We start from the raw sequence: 13,423 nt of genomic DNA, 5'->3' as shown, positions 1-13,423 counted from the left end.
ATGGTAGCTCAACAGTACCTTAAAAGTAGCTCTCAGAGGTGAAGCCAAGCCCAGTATCAAATTCGGAGAGTAGGCGCCTATTACAAAAGGCAGCACTGCTGATCTCAAGATCTTAAGAGTGACAGCCAGCCAAACCTATGGCAGTAACTTTTACTAAACACTCAAACCCACAAAGTATCGGCCTATAGGGCCTGCCACTTGACTGTCTGTATCTAATTTCAATATAACTAAGCCACAAGGCGATTGACCATCTTGTATCCCTGCTTTATCAGTCACAACATGTGTGTGACCAGTGGACCATAAAAGAAGTACTACAGTAGTAGCCTGAGGAGTAATGAGTGCTGAACCACCAAAGTGTGGGACTGCAGGAGTCAGAGTTGAAATGTGCCAGTCGAGTCTATAACCTGGCGTAATAATGGTCATGACTGATATATGGTCTCTGCCTTAAACCTTATGGTTTCAAGCCTTGGCCCAACTGTGGCCCTAGTGGGCACTATTGGCATAATACAGACACCCGTGTTTCTAGTCCAGAGAGGACCTGGCTTGGCAGTTCGGTTTGGACTGTTCCCATGAGGCACAAGGTCAAGACTGATTTGCATATGGCTGGGTCTAAACTGGGGTGGCATGGTGAGCAAAAGAACGATGGATTTAACCCAGATCTCTTGACTGGGGGGTGAATGTAGGATTCATTCAGCATTCCGTCCATCATTAGTTTGCGTAGCACTTTTCACCCTAAGTGGGATGGGTATGCCCAGACGTGGGTCCCTTGCTCACTGTGCCACTGGATTCAAGCTAGCCTGACTGATGAAGGGGGACATCTCCTGAAACCGGTCCCAGGATGCTTGTTTCTGGTCCAGGGAGGACCTGGCTAGGCCGTTCGGTCTGGACTGTTCCCATGAGGGACAGGGTCAAGACTGATTTGCATATGGCTGGGTCCAAACTGGGCTGGCATGGTGAGCAAAAGAACGATTGATTTGACCGAGATCTCTTGACTGGGGGGTGAATGTATGACTCATTCAGCATTCCGTCCATCATTTGTTGGCGTAGCACTTTTCACCCAAAGTGGGATGGGTATGCCCAGACGTGGGTCCCTTGCTCACTGTGCCACTGGATTCAACCTAGCCTGGCTGAAGAAGGGTGACATACCCTGAAACCAGTCCCAGGATGCTTGTTTCTGGTCCAGGGAGGACCTGGCTTGGCAGTTCGGTCTGGACTGTTACCATGAGGCACAGGGTCAAAATTGATTTGCATTGGGATGGGATGGTGAGCAAAAGAACAATGGATTTAACCCAGATCTCTTGACTGGGGGTGAATGTATGATTCATTCAGCATTCCGTCCATCATTTGTTTGTGTGAGCATCTGTGGCACAAGACTGTAATACCTGGGTATTCAAAGTAGTTTGCATTTAAAAAGTCGACACATTGTGCATTTTTAAGAAGATGTCGGGTTATCCTTTGGGAGGAAAAACAAGTACCACATTCAGGTACAACAGAGTGACTTATGAGACCAATCAACGGGACTTCAGGTGAGTGGAGGGCAAGGTCCAAGCATACATCATCTAGACCACACCAGCGGCACCAGGGCGGCTAGGTGCAGGGGTGCAAAACAGTGTTGGGTGCCCAATGGAAGTCAATGGGGATCGGACTTTGAAAAAAGAGGCTGCAGGCTTTGACTGGGAGGCCAGTCAGGATGAACCAACAGTTGCCCAGGCCTCACGATACTCAGGGACGTTGAGACACCTTTGGTATGCTCCTCCACGGGCGACGGATGCAGGCGTTTCCTTAGGTGAGGTGTTTTCCTTACAAGGAGCAGTCGCAGTAGAGGGGGCCTGCAAACAGAGGCTGCAAGCATCTTAGAGGAATCCACAGTGGAGAAAACCAAGGTGGCCTTAGAGTCTAGAGGGTCTAGGTACCACGTTAGCACCATTGGCCCACTTCAGCTTGAGCTAGGAGGCGAGGTGCAGATGTGTTTTCCGGCTTTGGGTTTCTGCTGTCTTGGAGCCTCACAGCTCAGTCGCTACTGCCTGTAGGAAACAGGGGACAGCTACGCTGTCGTATGGGAGTTCTTGGTTCCTGAGGGAAGTACAAGTGGGTCTCCCAGGCTTTGGAGACAAAGCAACTGCAGGACAAGACGGATTCTGGTGCAATTGTCGAAATCAGCAAGCTGGCTGGCAGGGTTGGCGCCAAGTAGGTTCCTGGATCTTCTGTTCTTGCTCTTTGCGTCAGTCTTCTTTCAGGATGGTAGGATCTTTTTCTCTGGTGCCAGGGGCTCCCCATAATAATGAATTTAGGTGAGTGTTGTGTAGTAGCCAATGGTCTTCCTACCCTTGGGGTCACTACGCCCCCTATATTCCTGTGGGAAGTGGGCATAACCCTGTACCAGAATTCCCAAGATTACCATCTTCAAGGTGACTAACTCTGAAAAGTCATGTCCACTTCAGGGAGCCCACCTTAGAGGGTGGTACTAGCCTGAGAGAGGGCAAGCCTCCCTTACTGTCCAAGTGACAAAGGGCTCAGGACAAAGGGGGGTCAGCTTTGTCTCCTATGAGGGGAGTTAGATTCGCATTGCAAAGGCGATGGTTTCTTTGAAGCTCTCCTGCCTTGGAATGCTAATCAGCCGGTCATCCTATGGAAGGGGGTATAAACATCCTCTTCCCGAGCAGGATTTATTTCTGACCGCCTGAGAGCAAATGCCCTCACCGTTGGGGGTCAGAAACTCATTTCTGGTGGCAGACTGGAAAGAACCAGTCAACACACCAATGGCTGGAGGTTTTCAGGGGAGCACCTTTAAGGTGCCCTCTGTGTGCATGTATTATTAAATACAACATTGGAATCAGTGTGGATTCATTAATATGAGATGTTTGATACCAAACATCCCTATTTTCAGTGAAGTCATCATGTAGCTGGGGAACTCATTTTCACCTGTGTGCAGCTCATGTACTCAATATGACTGCCCTGTTCACTTGTACTGGCAGCAATAGGGCTGACCAGCACAGAGGCATATCTGCTAATGACGGTATGCCCTTGCATATAGTATAGTACACCCTGCCTTAGGGCTGACTTACCTATATATTCTCCATGCAGTGCCTGAGGGCCTGGCACACAGGGCTCTGTGCCATGTTGTGTTTTTACTTTTGTCTGCACCAAGACACTCAGCCTGCAGTGGCAGTTTGTAGGTGTTTGGTGAGAGGTCCTTTAGGGTGGCCCAAGTAGTACTGCAGCCCTTAAGGACCCTCGTTGGCCTCTTTGCCCTAGGTACCAGGGGTACCACTTACTAGGGACTTACAGGGAGTGCTAAAGGTATTGACAACTGGGGTACAATTGCACTGTTTTGGGGGAAAGAGATCTGGCACTGGGGACCTGGTTAGCAGGGTCACAGTGCACTTCCAGTCGAAATCACATCACACACCAGGCAAAAAGTGGGGGTGACCATGTCTTAAAGAGGCACTTCCCTACACTAGATATATATATATCAGCATCCGTTTTTTGAGGAAGAAGTGAATGGTCCGTCTCCATGTGATTTTCATTGTGGGGACATTACCATACTCCTGTAACAATGTTGCTGAGGCAAGGGAAGAGTCATTCTCACTTGGGGTTGCATCTTGGTTATGGTCTAGTGAGTGATACTGCAAGTCCTGGCTGAAGTGGTTGCACTGTCAAAGGACCATTGGGCAGGGTACCGGGGTCACTCAGCACCAGGGAAGGATGCAGAAATTCTAGTCTATCTGGAGACCCGACAGCAAAGTAGGTTTAGAACCTGCGGTCTTAGGCAGAGTCATCCGGCACACTATTAGAATTTTGCAGAAATAATTGTCAAAAAATGGCAAAAACCGTAAGCTAAATTTCTCATCTATGTTATAGGGTAGAGAAACGGAGGAATTGATGTTAGGATGAATATATGTAGCTCCTGACTCCCATCGGAGGTGGAAGGAGGCATATGACGCCATCTACTAGCACGCAGGCGCTATTGCAGAGAAGTTTGTTTTCAAGCTCCCACCTGGTGAGACTCACACAGTGGGGAATCTGGAGTTAGAACAATCAATTACTAATAATGTATACATTTACTCTAAATATTACTAAATAGCACTATATTACCAGATCCCGTTGCCATTAACTGAAATGTGACTGCTAACTGGAAGAAATTAAAGTTTCCTACTTGAGTTAGAATCTTTGCTGAGGTGTTTGTAAAAATACATAAAGTGTAGACTAGGTAATTAGTGATCTACCTCCTAACACGCTTGCCTCAAAAGCATGAATCAAGCCTATATTTAATGCAGAACATGCGTATCGGTCATTAAACACAATCTTATTAATAGACCACAAGATGGCACACAACTGCTAGTTACCAGGTCACATGCCTTTCAGCCAAATACATGGAACATGATGAAATGGTGAACTACGACTCGTCTGATTTTAGAGAAGAGGTAGAATATTTTCATGTGCATTTGATGAAACTAAAAGACGACTTGCCTTGTGTCCTAAAAAATGTAACGCTCCCAAGCCAAGTCTAGATCTACTGATGGAAGGATTTCGGGAATAGCAAAGGATGATATGTTCAAGAAAATGCAATTTCAAGCAAAAGATAAATTAAATGAGAAGTAGTCTCCATAACTATTTAAACTGGTTATTCCAGAAAGACCAAACATCAGCATAACCACTGATATAATACAATTTTACTCAGACAAAAATGGTATTTAAGTGTAAAGTTTAAAAAAGTGTGATAATTTCCAAGAATATTTAATTATAGCATTACAAAAGGCACATCGTTACATAATTCACAGAAGTGAAGCATTTCTATTTACAGCCAAATCCTCTGCATCATGCTCCCCCCTTTAGTAAAAGAACAAGGAATTTCATAGGGGCAATTGCACAAGCATATTTTCCACCACCCACCGAAAACACTCCAATTCTATTACAAACCTCAAAATTTCCCCTGAAAGGGCCTCTGAATGACCTTCCATCCAATCCAGATGAAATGTAACGGATGTGTGGGTAGCCCGCCATATCTGGAACCTATTCAAATAGCAGACGCAAATTAAACCTGTTCAGAACTTGCATGTCAAAGTTTATTTAATAAGACAACAGAATTAGAAAATGGGGCGCACAAATGAAACATCTGTCCTGAATGTAAGAAATGCTTATATTGTGGCACTCTAACATACAAATATATGGACTGAAATACCCTACTCTCCTTTTCTTCTAAGCTTGACTCTTTTCAGCAGTTTCTTTAATTTCTTGAGTCTAAACTTTAAATGTTTGCACCTTTTAAACGATCCTCACATATTTTGATTTCTAAAAATAAACGTAGACTCAAGGCACCCCAAGAAGTATGCGGGTAGCTGGCTGGAGATCAATGGTACAGAGTGGGCTCTCTGGTTGGAACTGTATGGTGAAAATGCTACTAATGCCCTTGAGAACAATGCTCATCAATTTTAATTTTATATTGACTTCAGCAAGGAGCCAAGAAATGGTGTCTAACAATGTTTTCACTAATAACAGGTGAGACATAGCTAATGGTTTGATGTTGAAACAACAGGAAAAAGGAAAACTCCCAATCTTAACAAATCTTGATGCTGATTCCCACATCTCAAATTCTTGGTCAAACAACTAAATATACTAGGAAAATCTAAAAATAATAAAAATAAAGTCTCCCAGTGTTGAGATAGCACGAATGTGACCTTTCCTTACCCATAAGAAAGTCTGGAAACATGTAGGCAGCCATGAAAATACAGGCGGCTTAAATACAGAAGAAGTTCACGCAAACCAACCAAGTTTAGTATCATAGCTACATAGAGCTTAATTATTATGAAACCTTTAGCTGCTAAGAAAAGGGAGACAGGGTTCTACTAATTTATTTAGCTGTCTCTGTTCACCGTACATTTTTTGTACAGATAAAAACATACAGATGAATGTTGTCCTAAGCGAAGACCCAGAAAACATTCAAGACAAAGAAGCTAGATTAGTAATCGTTTCATTGTGAATTCATTTCCTAACCTCTTCTTATTGTTAAAATATTTCACATACTTGTTTATAGCTTGCATAATTGCTTTTCTCCCATTGCCTTTGAATATGTGATTTACTCAAAAGTAAACAAAACTAACAGCCACTTTAGTCAGAGAAATGTTGACTCTAAACTAAGGACAAAGGTTTTGATTTGGAAAGCATGACATTGGTGAAGGACTTCTGCTGCTCTATTGGTGAATTAAAAACCACATTCTACTACACGAGAAGAAAAATAGATTACACAGAAGTATGTGTTTTAAGAACCCATGGAGAAATACATATTTTTACAGGGCATTTCACTTTTAGTTTCTGCACAATTAAAGTCTTCCACCTTGTCTTAGGGATAACTCCGAGGTCTGCGGTAGGGTATTGGAATACAAAGATTGGAAACATTTGGTGTCAGGGTCCATCGCCAATCCATAGTCAACAGTAATAATACATACATAAGGCATCTGTAAGAGTGAGTCAAAAATACTTACCGAGTGAAATGGCAAGGTTCAGTCAAAAAATTAAACAAAGGCAAAATGTATGCTTCAAAGGCAGTCAGGTTCAAGGTGGAGGCCGCGGAGACATTTTGCTGACTGATGCAAATTTGAGGAGTGAAGGGAGTACACCGCCCCAACAAACACTCTAGTCTTTAGGTCAAAGAAGCGAGGGCCAAGTATGTAACTTACAACAGACAGGCCTCTTCATCAACACACAACACACACACACCAACACCACTATAATCCTGGAGAGAGAGACTAGTTAACTAAAAGGTACCATAAACTTTTGAGGAGCCCAACAAGGCTGGTGGGTTGGCAAAAAGGTTGACCCCCCACCCATTAGATTGCTTCTGAATTTGCGTCATTATTTGTGAAAAAAATGCCCCTTTTTGTCATGGTCACCCCCACCTTTTGCCACTGGTACTGATGTTTTTCAACTAATATGTACTGAGTCCCTGCTAACCAGGGCCAGTTCTATTTCACTAAAGACAAGGTAAAATGGTCTAATTGTAACACAACTGGAACGCATTTTAGCACCCCTGTAAGTCACTAGTAAGTGGTACCCCTGGTACCTAGGGGTCTGGGTATAAAAGAGGGTCCCTCAGGGCTGCAGAATTTATTAAGCCACACCAAGGGACACCCCTACAAATTGCATGCAGGTTGCCATTACAGACTGCGCGTCATGGTGCAAACCATGAGTGAAAACATGACATGGCACACTGTGTGTGATATGCCAAAGTCACATCATGGAATAAATGTAAATCCCTAAGGCAGAGTGCACTATATTACATGTGAGGGCATATCTGCATGAGCAGCTATATCCCTGTCCTGTGTAATTCAATTACTAGATGGTACTAGTGGATAGGAAAGCCATCTTATATATATGTGCTGGTCATTTCTAGTTACCCAGCTACATGATGGCTTTACTGAAACCCATGGAATTTGGTATCAAACACCTTGTTTGAACAAATCTGACCTATTGCAAGTACAGGATTTATTATGACATGCACCCAAAGGGCACCTTAGAGGTGCCCCCTGAAAAGCCTACCAATATCTAGTGTGCTGGCTGACTGGTATTGGGGAGCCTGCCACCACCGACAAGTTTCTGAACCCCTGCAGGTGACAGCCTGAGCTCTTTGAGGCCAGGAACAATGCCTGCTCGGAAGAAGGTGGTCACACCTCCAGCAAGGAGGGGGGGAGGAGGTTAGGTATTTAGCATATCAAGGCCAGGGGCTTCAAAGCCCCTGCTGCCTTTAATATGCAACCTCAACTTCCCCCGGACCTCAGAGATGCAACCCCCTGCCCTGAGGCCCATTTGGCACCACCACAGCCAGGAAATTAGCTATGCAAGTAGACGTGTTGCACCACCAAGCTATTCACACCCCTAAGGAGGGCTACCTGATGTGCTCCATTACAGAAGGATTCCACCATCTGATTTTTGGTGGAATTAGGAACGCTGGGACAGTGTTATGCCCACTGCCCACAGGAAGTGGTCAAATAGGGTGTGTAGTGACCCCAGGGGTAAACAGCCCATTGGCTAGTACCCTTCACTCCCCTAAATATAGTATTTAGGTGGCCCCCTTACACCAGGAACTCTGATATACCGGACTAAAGAAGGACTTAAAAAGAGCTGACTTCGCGCCACACCCTGCCTGCAAGCTCCTGTCCCGAAAATGGCAAAGACCCGGCAACTTTGCAATTCTCCAAAAGCCTTGGAGGGCTGCCAGCACTTCGCCAACCAGCCAGCATCTCTCTTGAAAAGGAAGAGCCACTTCCCTGCAGCCAACGACTATAGACCCGGTACACCATTTTTCTGCCCCCTGGGTCCACTAAGACCGCAGCATCCTAGGAGAAGGTCTCCGTATTCCAGAAGGTTAGATCTGTTTCCCTAGCAAGTTTGGAGATGCTTGGGCCCCTAGGAGCCGCCCTGCACTAATACCCAGGGTACCAGAGCCCTGGCAGCAGCCAAGGCTTGATTAGTATCCTGCCCGGGCTCCAATACTGCTAAGACCGAACAACCGACAAGGGACATCAGCACCAGAGAGGCCTTCTTTGATAGTGGCCCTACTGTCCTGTTTGGTCTTCATCTCCAGGCCGACCTACAAAGTGAGAGCCTCCAACGCAAGCGACCCGCCAGACAAAACACCTCTGTACCTGAGCCCTCCCAGCCCAAGTCTGAACCTATTGATGGTGCACCCTTGCTCCAGAGACCTCAAAAACAGAGCCCTCCTTTGGGTGCTACCGGACTGGTCCCAGAGGCTAACCTTGAGACCAGCACCTATGCACCCGGACACACCATGGCAGGTAAACCGAAACTGCTGGTGGTTCAAAGGACCATGGACCCTACTTACCTTAAGTCCAGAAGAGCAACCCTGTGACTCAATTGCAAGTACCTCTATGCAGTGTATGAGTCTCTCAAACAATAACATTACCAAGTTCAAAGCATCAAATCTGACAACTGAATTTTATGTGTTTCTGAAAATTGCAAACTCGAAAAGTACGTACCTAATCTCGTAGATCTTGGTATCTAAATTAATATAAAAATCTATGTTATTTTTCTAGGTTGGTGTCAGATTTCCTCATTTAGGGACTGTATGTGCAAAAGATGCCTAACACTGCCCTCTGATAAGCCTACGGCTGCTCGACCACACTACCTCAAATTGAGCACTTTGGGATTATTAAAGCAAGCCCATGTACGCTAATAAGCGATACCTGGAATCTCTACCCAGTGCATCTCACTATGGTACACAATATAGAGAGCAGGCTTCCTAAAATTTGATTAGCTGGTTTATGTTCTCTTTACGGCTAAATACACATGGACACATTAAACTATAATACGCTAGGAAAACTAAGGATGAGGAACATGAGCTAACAGAACCTTAGCAAATATTTGTATTCACAAAATAAGAGGTCAAATGTATGGGTAGGTAGATGTTGGTCCCGTTGTTGCATACAGATCGCAGCAGAAACACAGTTAATTGATGTTTAATTGATTTATTGATCATTCAAGATGTGGCTCAAGGACACCAGCCTCAAATGTATCATATGACGACAATACACAAATCTATGATAAAATGTCCTCCGATATAAGCACTCAGTGCATCAAGCATTGCCTGCAGCTCATCCAGGGTTGAAGTTCTCAAACCTACCTGATACTAAACACCACGGCGTAGACAGCATTTCGACCTAGAAGTTCTGGTCTTCCTGCACGGTATGTGGATCAACCTTGTGAAAGCTACCAGTCCTATGTATCATTTCATAGTAAGAAATGGTGTAGTCCGGTGGGGAAGGTTTCACTGGATATAGATCCAGATCTGTATTCCCAAGGGAAACATTGTCGTCGTCCCACGGGTCTAGGCTTTGGGTCAAAAGGGGCCTCATAGGGGTGGAGGTTGGTGGTACTGAAGGTGGAGGAGGAAGCGGAGGGGGCGGTGTAGGAGGATAAGATATCCATGGGCTTGTGCCTCTCTCCAGATGTTAGTTATGCTTAGAAGAGGTATATGCTCCAGCTGCTCCTCAAAAGTCAGTTAAGTAGTCACACCCTACTGTGCTGTAATTCTGATATAATTTGCTTGCTGTAATAAGCCTCTAGTGTTGTACTGATAGGATGATTTATTTTCTTGTTTTTCTCCCCCTCTTATGTTATTTCATCGCTTGCTCGATTTCAATTGTACTTGTACCGCGAATTTTATCTGCTCTTGTATGTACTGTTCATATCATGCCAATCTCTCTCAATAAAAAACCTTTGTGAAATTAAAAAAAAAAAGTCAGTTTCTTGTGCCTTGGAAGAGTGTCCTGTGCCTTAAGTGGTAACTTGGTTGAAATCTTTCCAGTTTGAGGGTGAACTAAGAGTTTTTCTTGACATGCATTGAACTCTTTTTGGAGATAATGAAGTATCAGCTGTGCTGAATCATTGAAGCCCGCTGTCGACCGTGGTTTTGGCACTGAATAACTAGACGCTAAAGGGCTCCTCAGGCTTTTCAGTGTGGGGTTGTGGTACAGATCCAGTTGCTCTTTCGGAGACAAAGATGGGTTAAGTGCCTTTTGTCACCGGAGTCGGTGGAGCCGTCTGCAGTGAGGACAGTATGTGTTTGTAAAGTATTTTCGGCAGGTCGAGGTAGTTGTATCGGGGGCCTTCTGTTACTTCCGACCATGGCCCGCAGGCACTGATGGACCAAAAACCTATTGGGGGCTTGTGGGCTCGGCACTCGATTCCTACTGGAGAGGTGCTCGGTAGGTCTTGGTTTGCACTGTGAGATTGGAAGGCTGTACTCATGCTTGGAGTCTTCTATACGTGCTGCTCCTCCTGACGTGTCTGTTCCTTGGTCTTCGACTCAGACTGGGATATGGGTTGAGGGCTAAACTACAAAGGGTTGGCTGCGAATGGATCAACCTCTGATTGGTCCTCAACCTCCCAGCCCTCAAGATATCTGGAATATCAACTTCTTGGCACTGCATTTTCAGTTATGCAAGTCTCTGATCACAATACCGGAGTGTCTTCGAACGGAAGGCAAGGCAGACTGGACAGGAGTCCTTATCGTGTCCAGGAGATGGACAAGGGTTGCAAACCTAGTGTTGGTCGATCCATGGAGTGACACTGAGGGCAGTATTGAAAGGGAGTGCTTTCTATCAATGTCTGGTCATCGTTGACATAAAAAAAATCAAAGACTAGGCAGAAGGCCACACGAGCGGCAGGGCCCTGAGTAAGGGATCAAAAGAAACCCTTCTGTTGAAGCTCGACAAGCGGTAAGACCAATAGAAACCCAAACAAAGACAGTCTTTTCACACCAATGGGAGAGGATATACCAAACAAGTCAGATGACACACAACAAGAGCTTACTCTGTAAGACATCAGAACCTGATGGCGGAAAGAAAATCTAACCATGGAGCAGATATCCATCCGCAATACCAGTATTGAGAGGAGTCACTGTACCTCGTGACTTTGAACACTGCTTCGAAGAAAAACAAGTTGCACATGTCCTAGGCAACACTAGATGGCAGGAGCATAGAGAACATGTGCATCAATTACTAAACATGTCTCAAACATATTATTCTGATTTTTTTTGCTATTATAAGAATTGTTTGCAGTGGCTGTGCTAGGGCAACTTAGATTGTGCACCATTTAGCAAGATGGTGAGCTGCATGTCAGTTTAAGATGCTTAGAGGTTAGTCATGAGTAAGTTAAATAATCCATGATTTATAACTTTTTTTAAGAATGACTTTAGTAACTTCCTAGAGGATATTTGTAGGTTGCCACTGTAGCTATCAAACTTAATCTTAATTAACTCAATTTCAGAAAGTACAAACTAAAAAGTCACTTATCTGAACCAGGGGTCCAATGCAGGTTTTCATATTATTACTAATACGACAAAAATACTGGCAAGAGCTGTCCGATGTAAGAATAAACGTTGGTGGTAATTCTATTTGAGATCCCAGCTCCTGGACATTAACAGCTGCCATACATAGAACAGAAATTAGGGTATTTGCCTTCCGTTAGTAACTGAAAGTTCTCTATATTGCTGATCAATTTCTGCTAATTTACTGCGTTGAACCGGTTTATGAACGAACTAGGAAAGAACATGGCAGACGATGCGACAGCCTTGTGAACAGTTTTGATAGACTAAATTCTGTTTTAAATCTAAGGCTATAGTAAATAGAATCCACATAATGTACTTTTAAAATCTGAATGGCCCTTCTCAATTTATGTTAAAGAAGAGTTACTGAGAAACATCAGATTCCCTGAGAATGGGCACTTTACTTATGGAGGTGAAATCCATGTGATGAGGGAATTGTAGCTCTCACTAGACTAGACTCTGCGCACACACACCAATTATTACAAATAAAATGTAAAGGATTAGTATTCGCTTAGCACAAACTTAGATAGGGAGCAACTGAGCACTGAATGTTGTGTGTTCCTCGCATGGCCCATTGTCGTTTTCCCTAGTTTAGCCTAATCATGCACGTTGTAGGCTGCTTTTGTTTTCCACACCATATTAAATATTATACTTGCCTTTGTGCCACGTTATATTTTCATACAGAACTAGCTTGTCGTTGCATTTTATTCTTTTTTCCTGGGATTTGGTCTGAACAGCCTAAGCAAGGTCAGACAATATTGCCCCTTGTTATTTTTCTTTAGTGGCACACTAGCACCTAGACATAATATGAGAATGCAGTTGCTGTTCTGAATGCACATATCTGGGCATATAACTAGGGACAGGGTTCTGGAAAACAACAGACACAGAGCGAAGGTCCTGAGACGCGAGTACTGCTTCAGTTGATAAGTAGAACATCCACCTATGTATGCTAAGGTATGGGGTCTGCCACTAAACCCAGCGATCTATATTTTATAACCATTTAGCTTCAGTATTACGAGAGGGCTTATGCAGATCTGTCAGACAGCTCTTTACTGTATATGGTTTATTAAGCATGCTGATGACACTAACATGTATTTGTTTACTAATTGTGATGCAATTATTGCATCTTAGAGCACAATAGTTTAAGTAAATATTATAAACACCTTTGTGTCTCTTTTATATCTTCTTGTGGACAAGTAAGAGTGAGAGAGCGAAAGGGTTTGTGCTGTTACCGTGATCCCTGAGAGTCACAAGTGTTATGTTCTGGGGTGCCAAATCACTTGTCTCTCTGGAAAGGTTAGGAGGGCAAGCGAGGCACTATGGCTAGTCGGACTCTTGTTCATAAATGCTGATGTGGTAAGCAGGTGACTCTGTGCACTACACACGGATGTTCTATGGTCCCAAGCACCGATTGTTCCTCGGCAGAATCCTTGTAACATTAACAGAGGGCTAGAGTCTTACTATATAAATCTGCATCCTTTACAGAAGGGAGGTTAAGCAGACTCTATGAGGTAAGCAGTTAAGGTTTATAATAGGAGATGGTTTTTAATAGGAGTGTCTCAGTCCCCAGTTTTAATTTTA

General features: G+C 44.1%; 1 protein-coding gene across 6 annotated transcripts in view; it reads right to left on the bottom strand.

The window, feature by feature from the left end:
• The window catches only part of RNF111 (ring finger protein 111), a 399,764-nt gene that overhangs the window by 29,228 nt on the left and 357,113 nt on the right, over nt 1-13,423 (bottom strand). For 4 of the 6 annotated variants that reach the window (XM_078685178.1, XM_078685180.1, XM_078685179.1 and 1 more), the window contains exon 11: nt 4,921-5,013. The exons of the other annotated variants lie outside the window; for them this stretch is intronic. In XM_078685178.1, the coding sequence (XP_078541304.1) occupies nt 4,921-5,013 (93 nt within the window). The remainder of the gene's footprint in view (nt 1-4,920; nt 5,014-13,423) is intronic. 6 annotated transcript variants of the gene reach the window in all.

This window comes from Lissotriton helveticus, chromosome 3_2 (assembly GCF_964261635.1).
Source record: "Lissotriton helveticus chromosome 3_2, aLisHel1.1, whole genome shotgun sequence".
NCBI classification, from domain to species: domain Eukaryota; kingdom Metazoa; phylum Chordata; class Amphibia; order Caudata; family Salamandridae; genus Lissotriton; species Lissotriton helveticus.
This window is presented reverse-complemented; position numbering and strand designations above follow the sequence as displayed.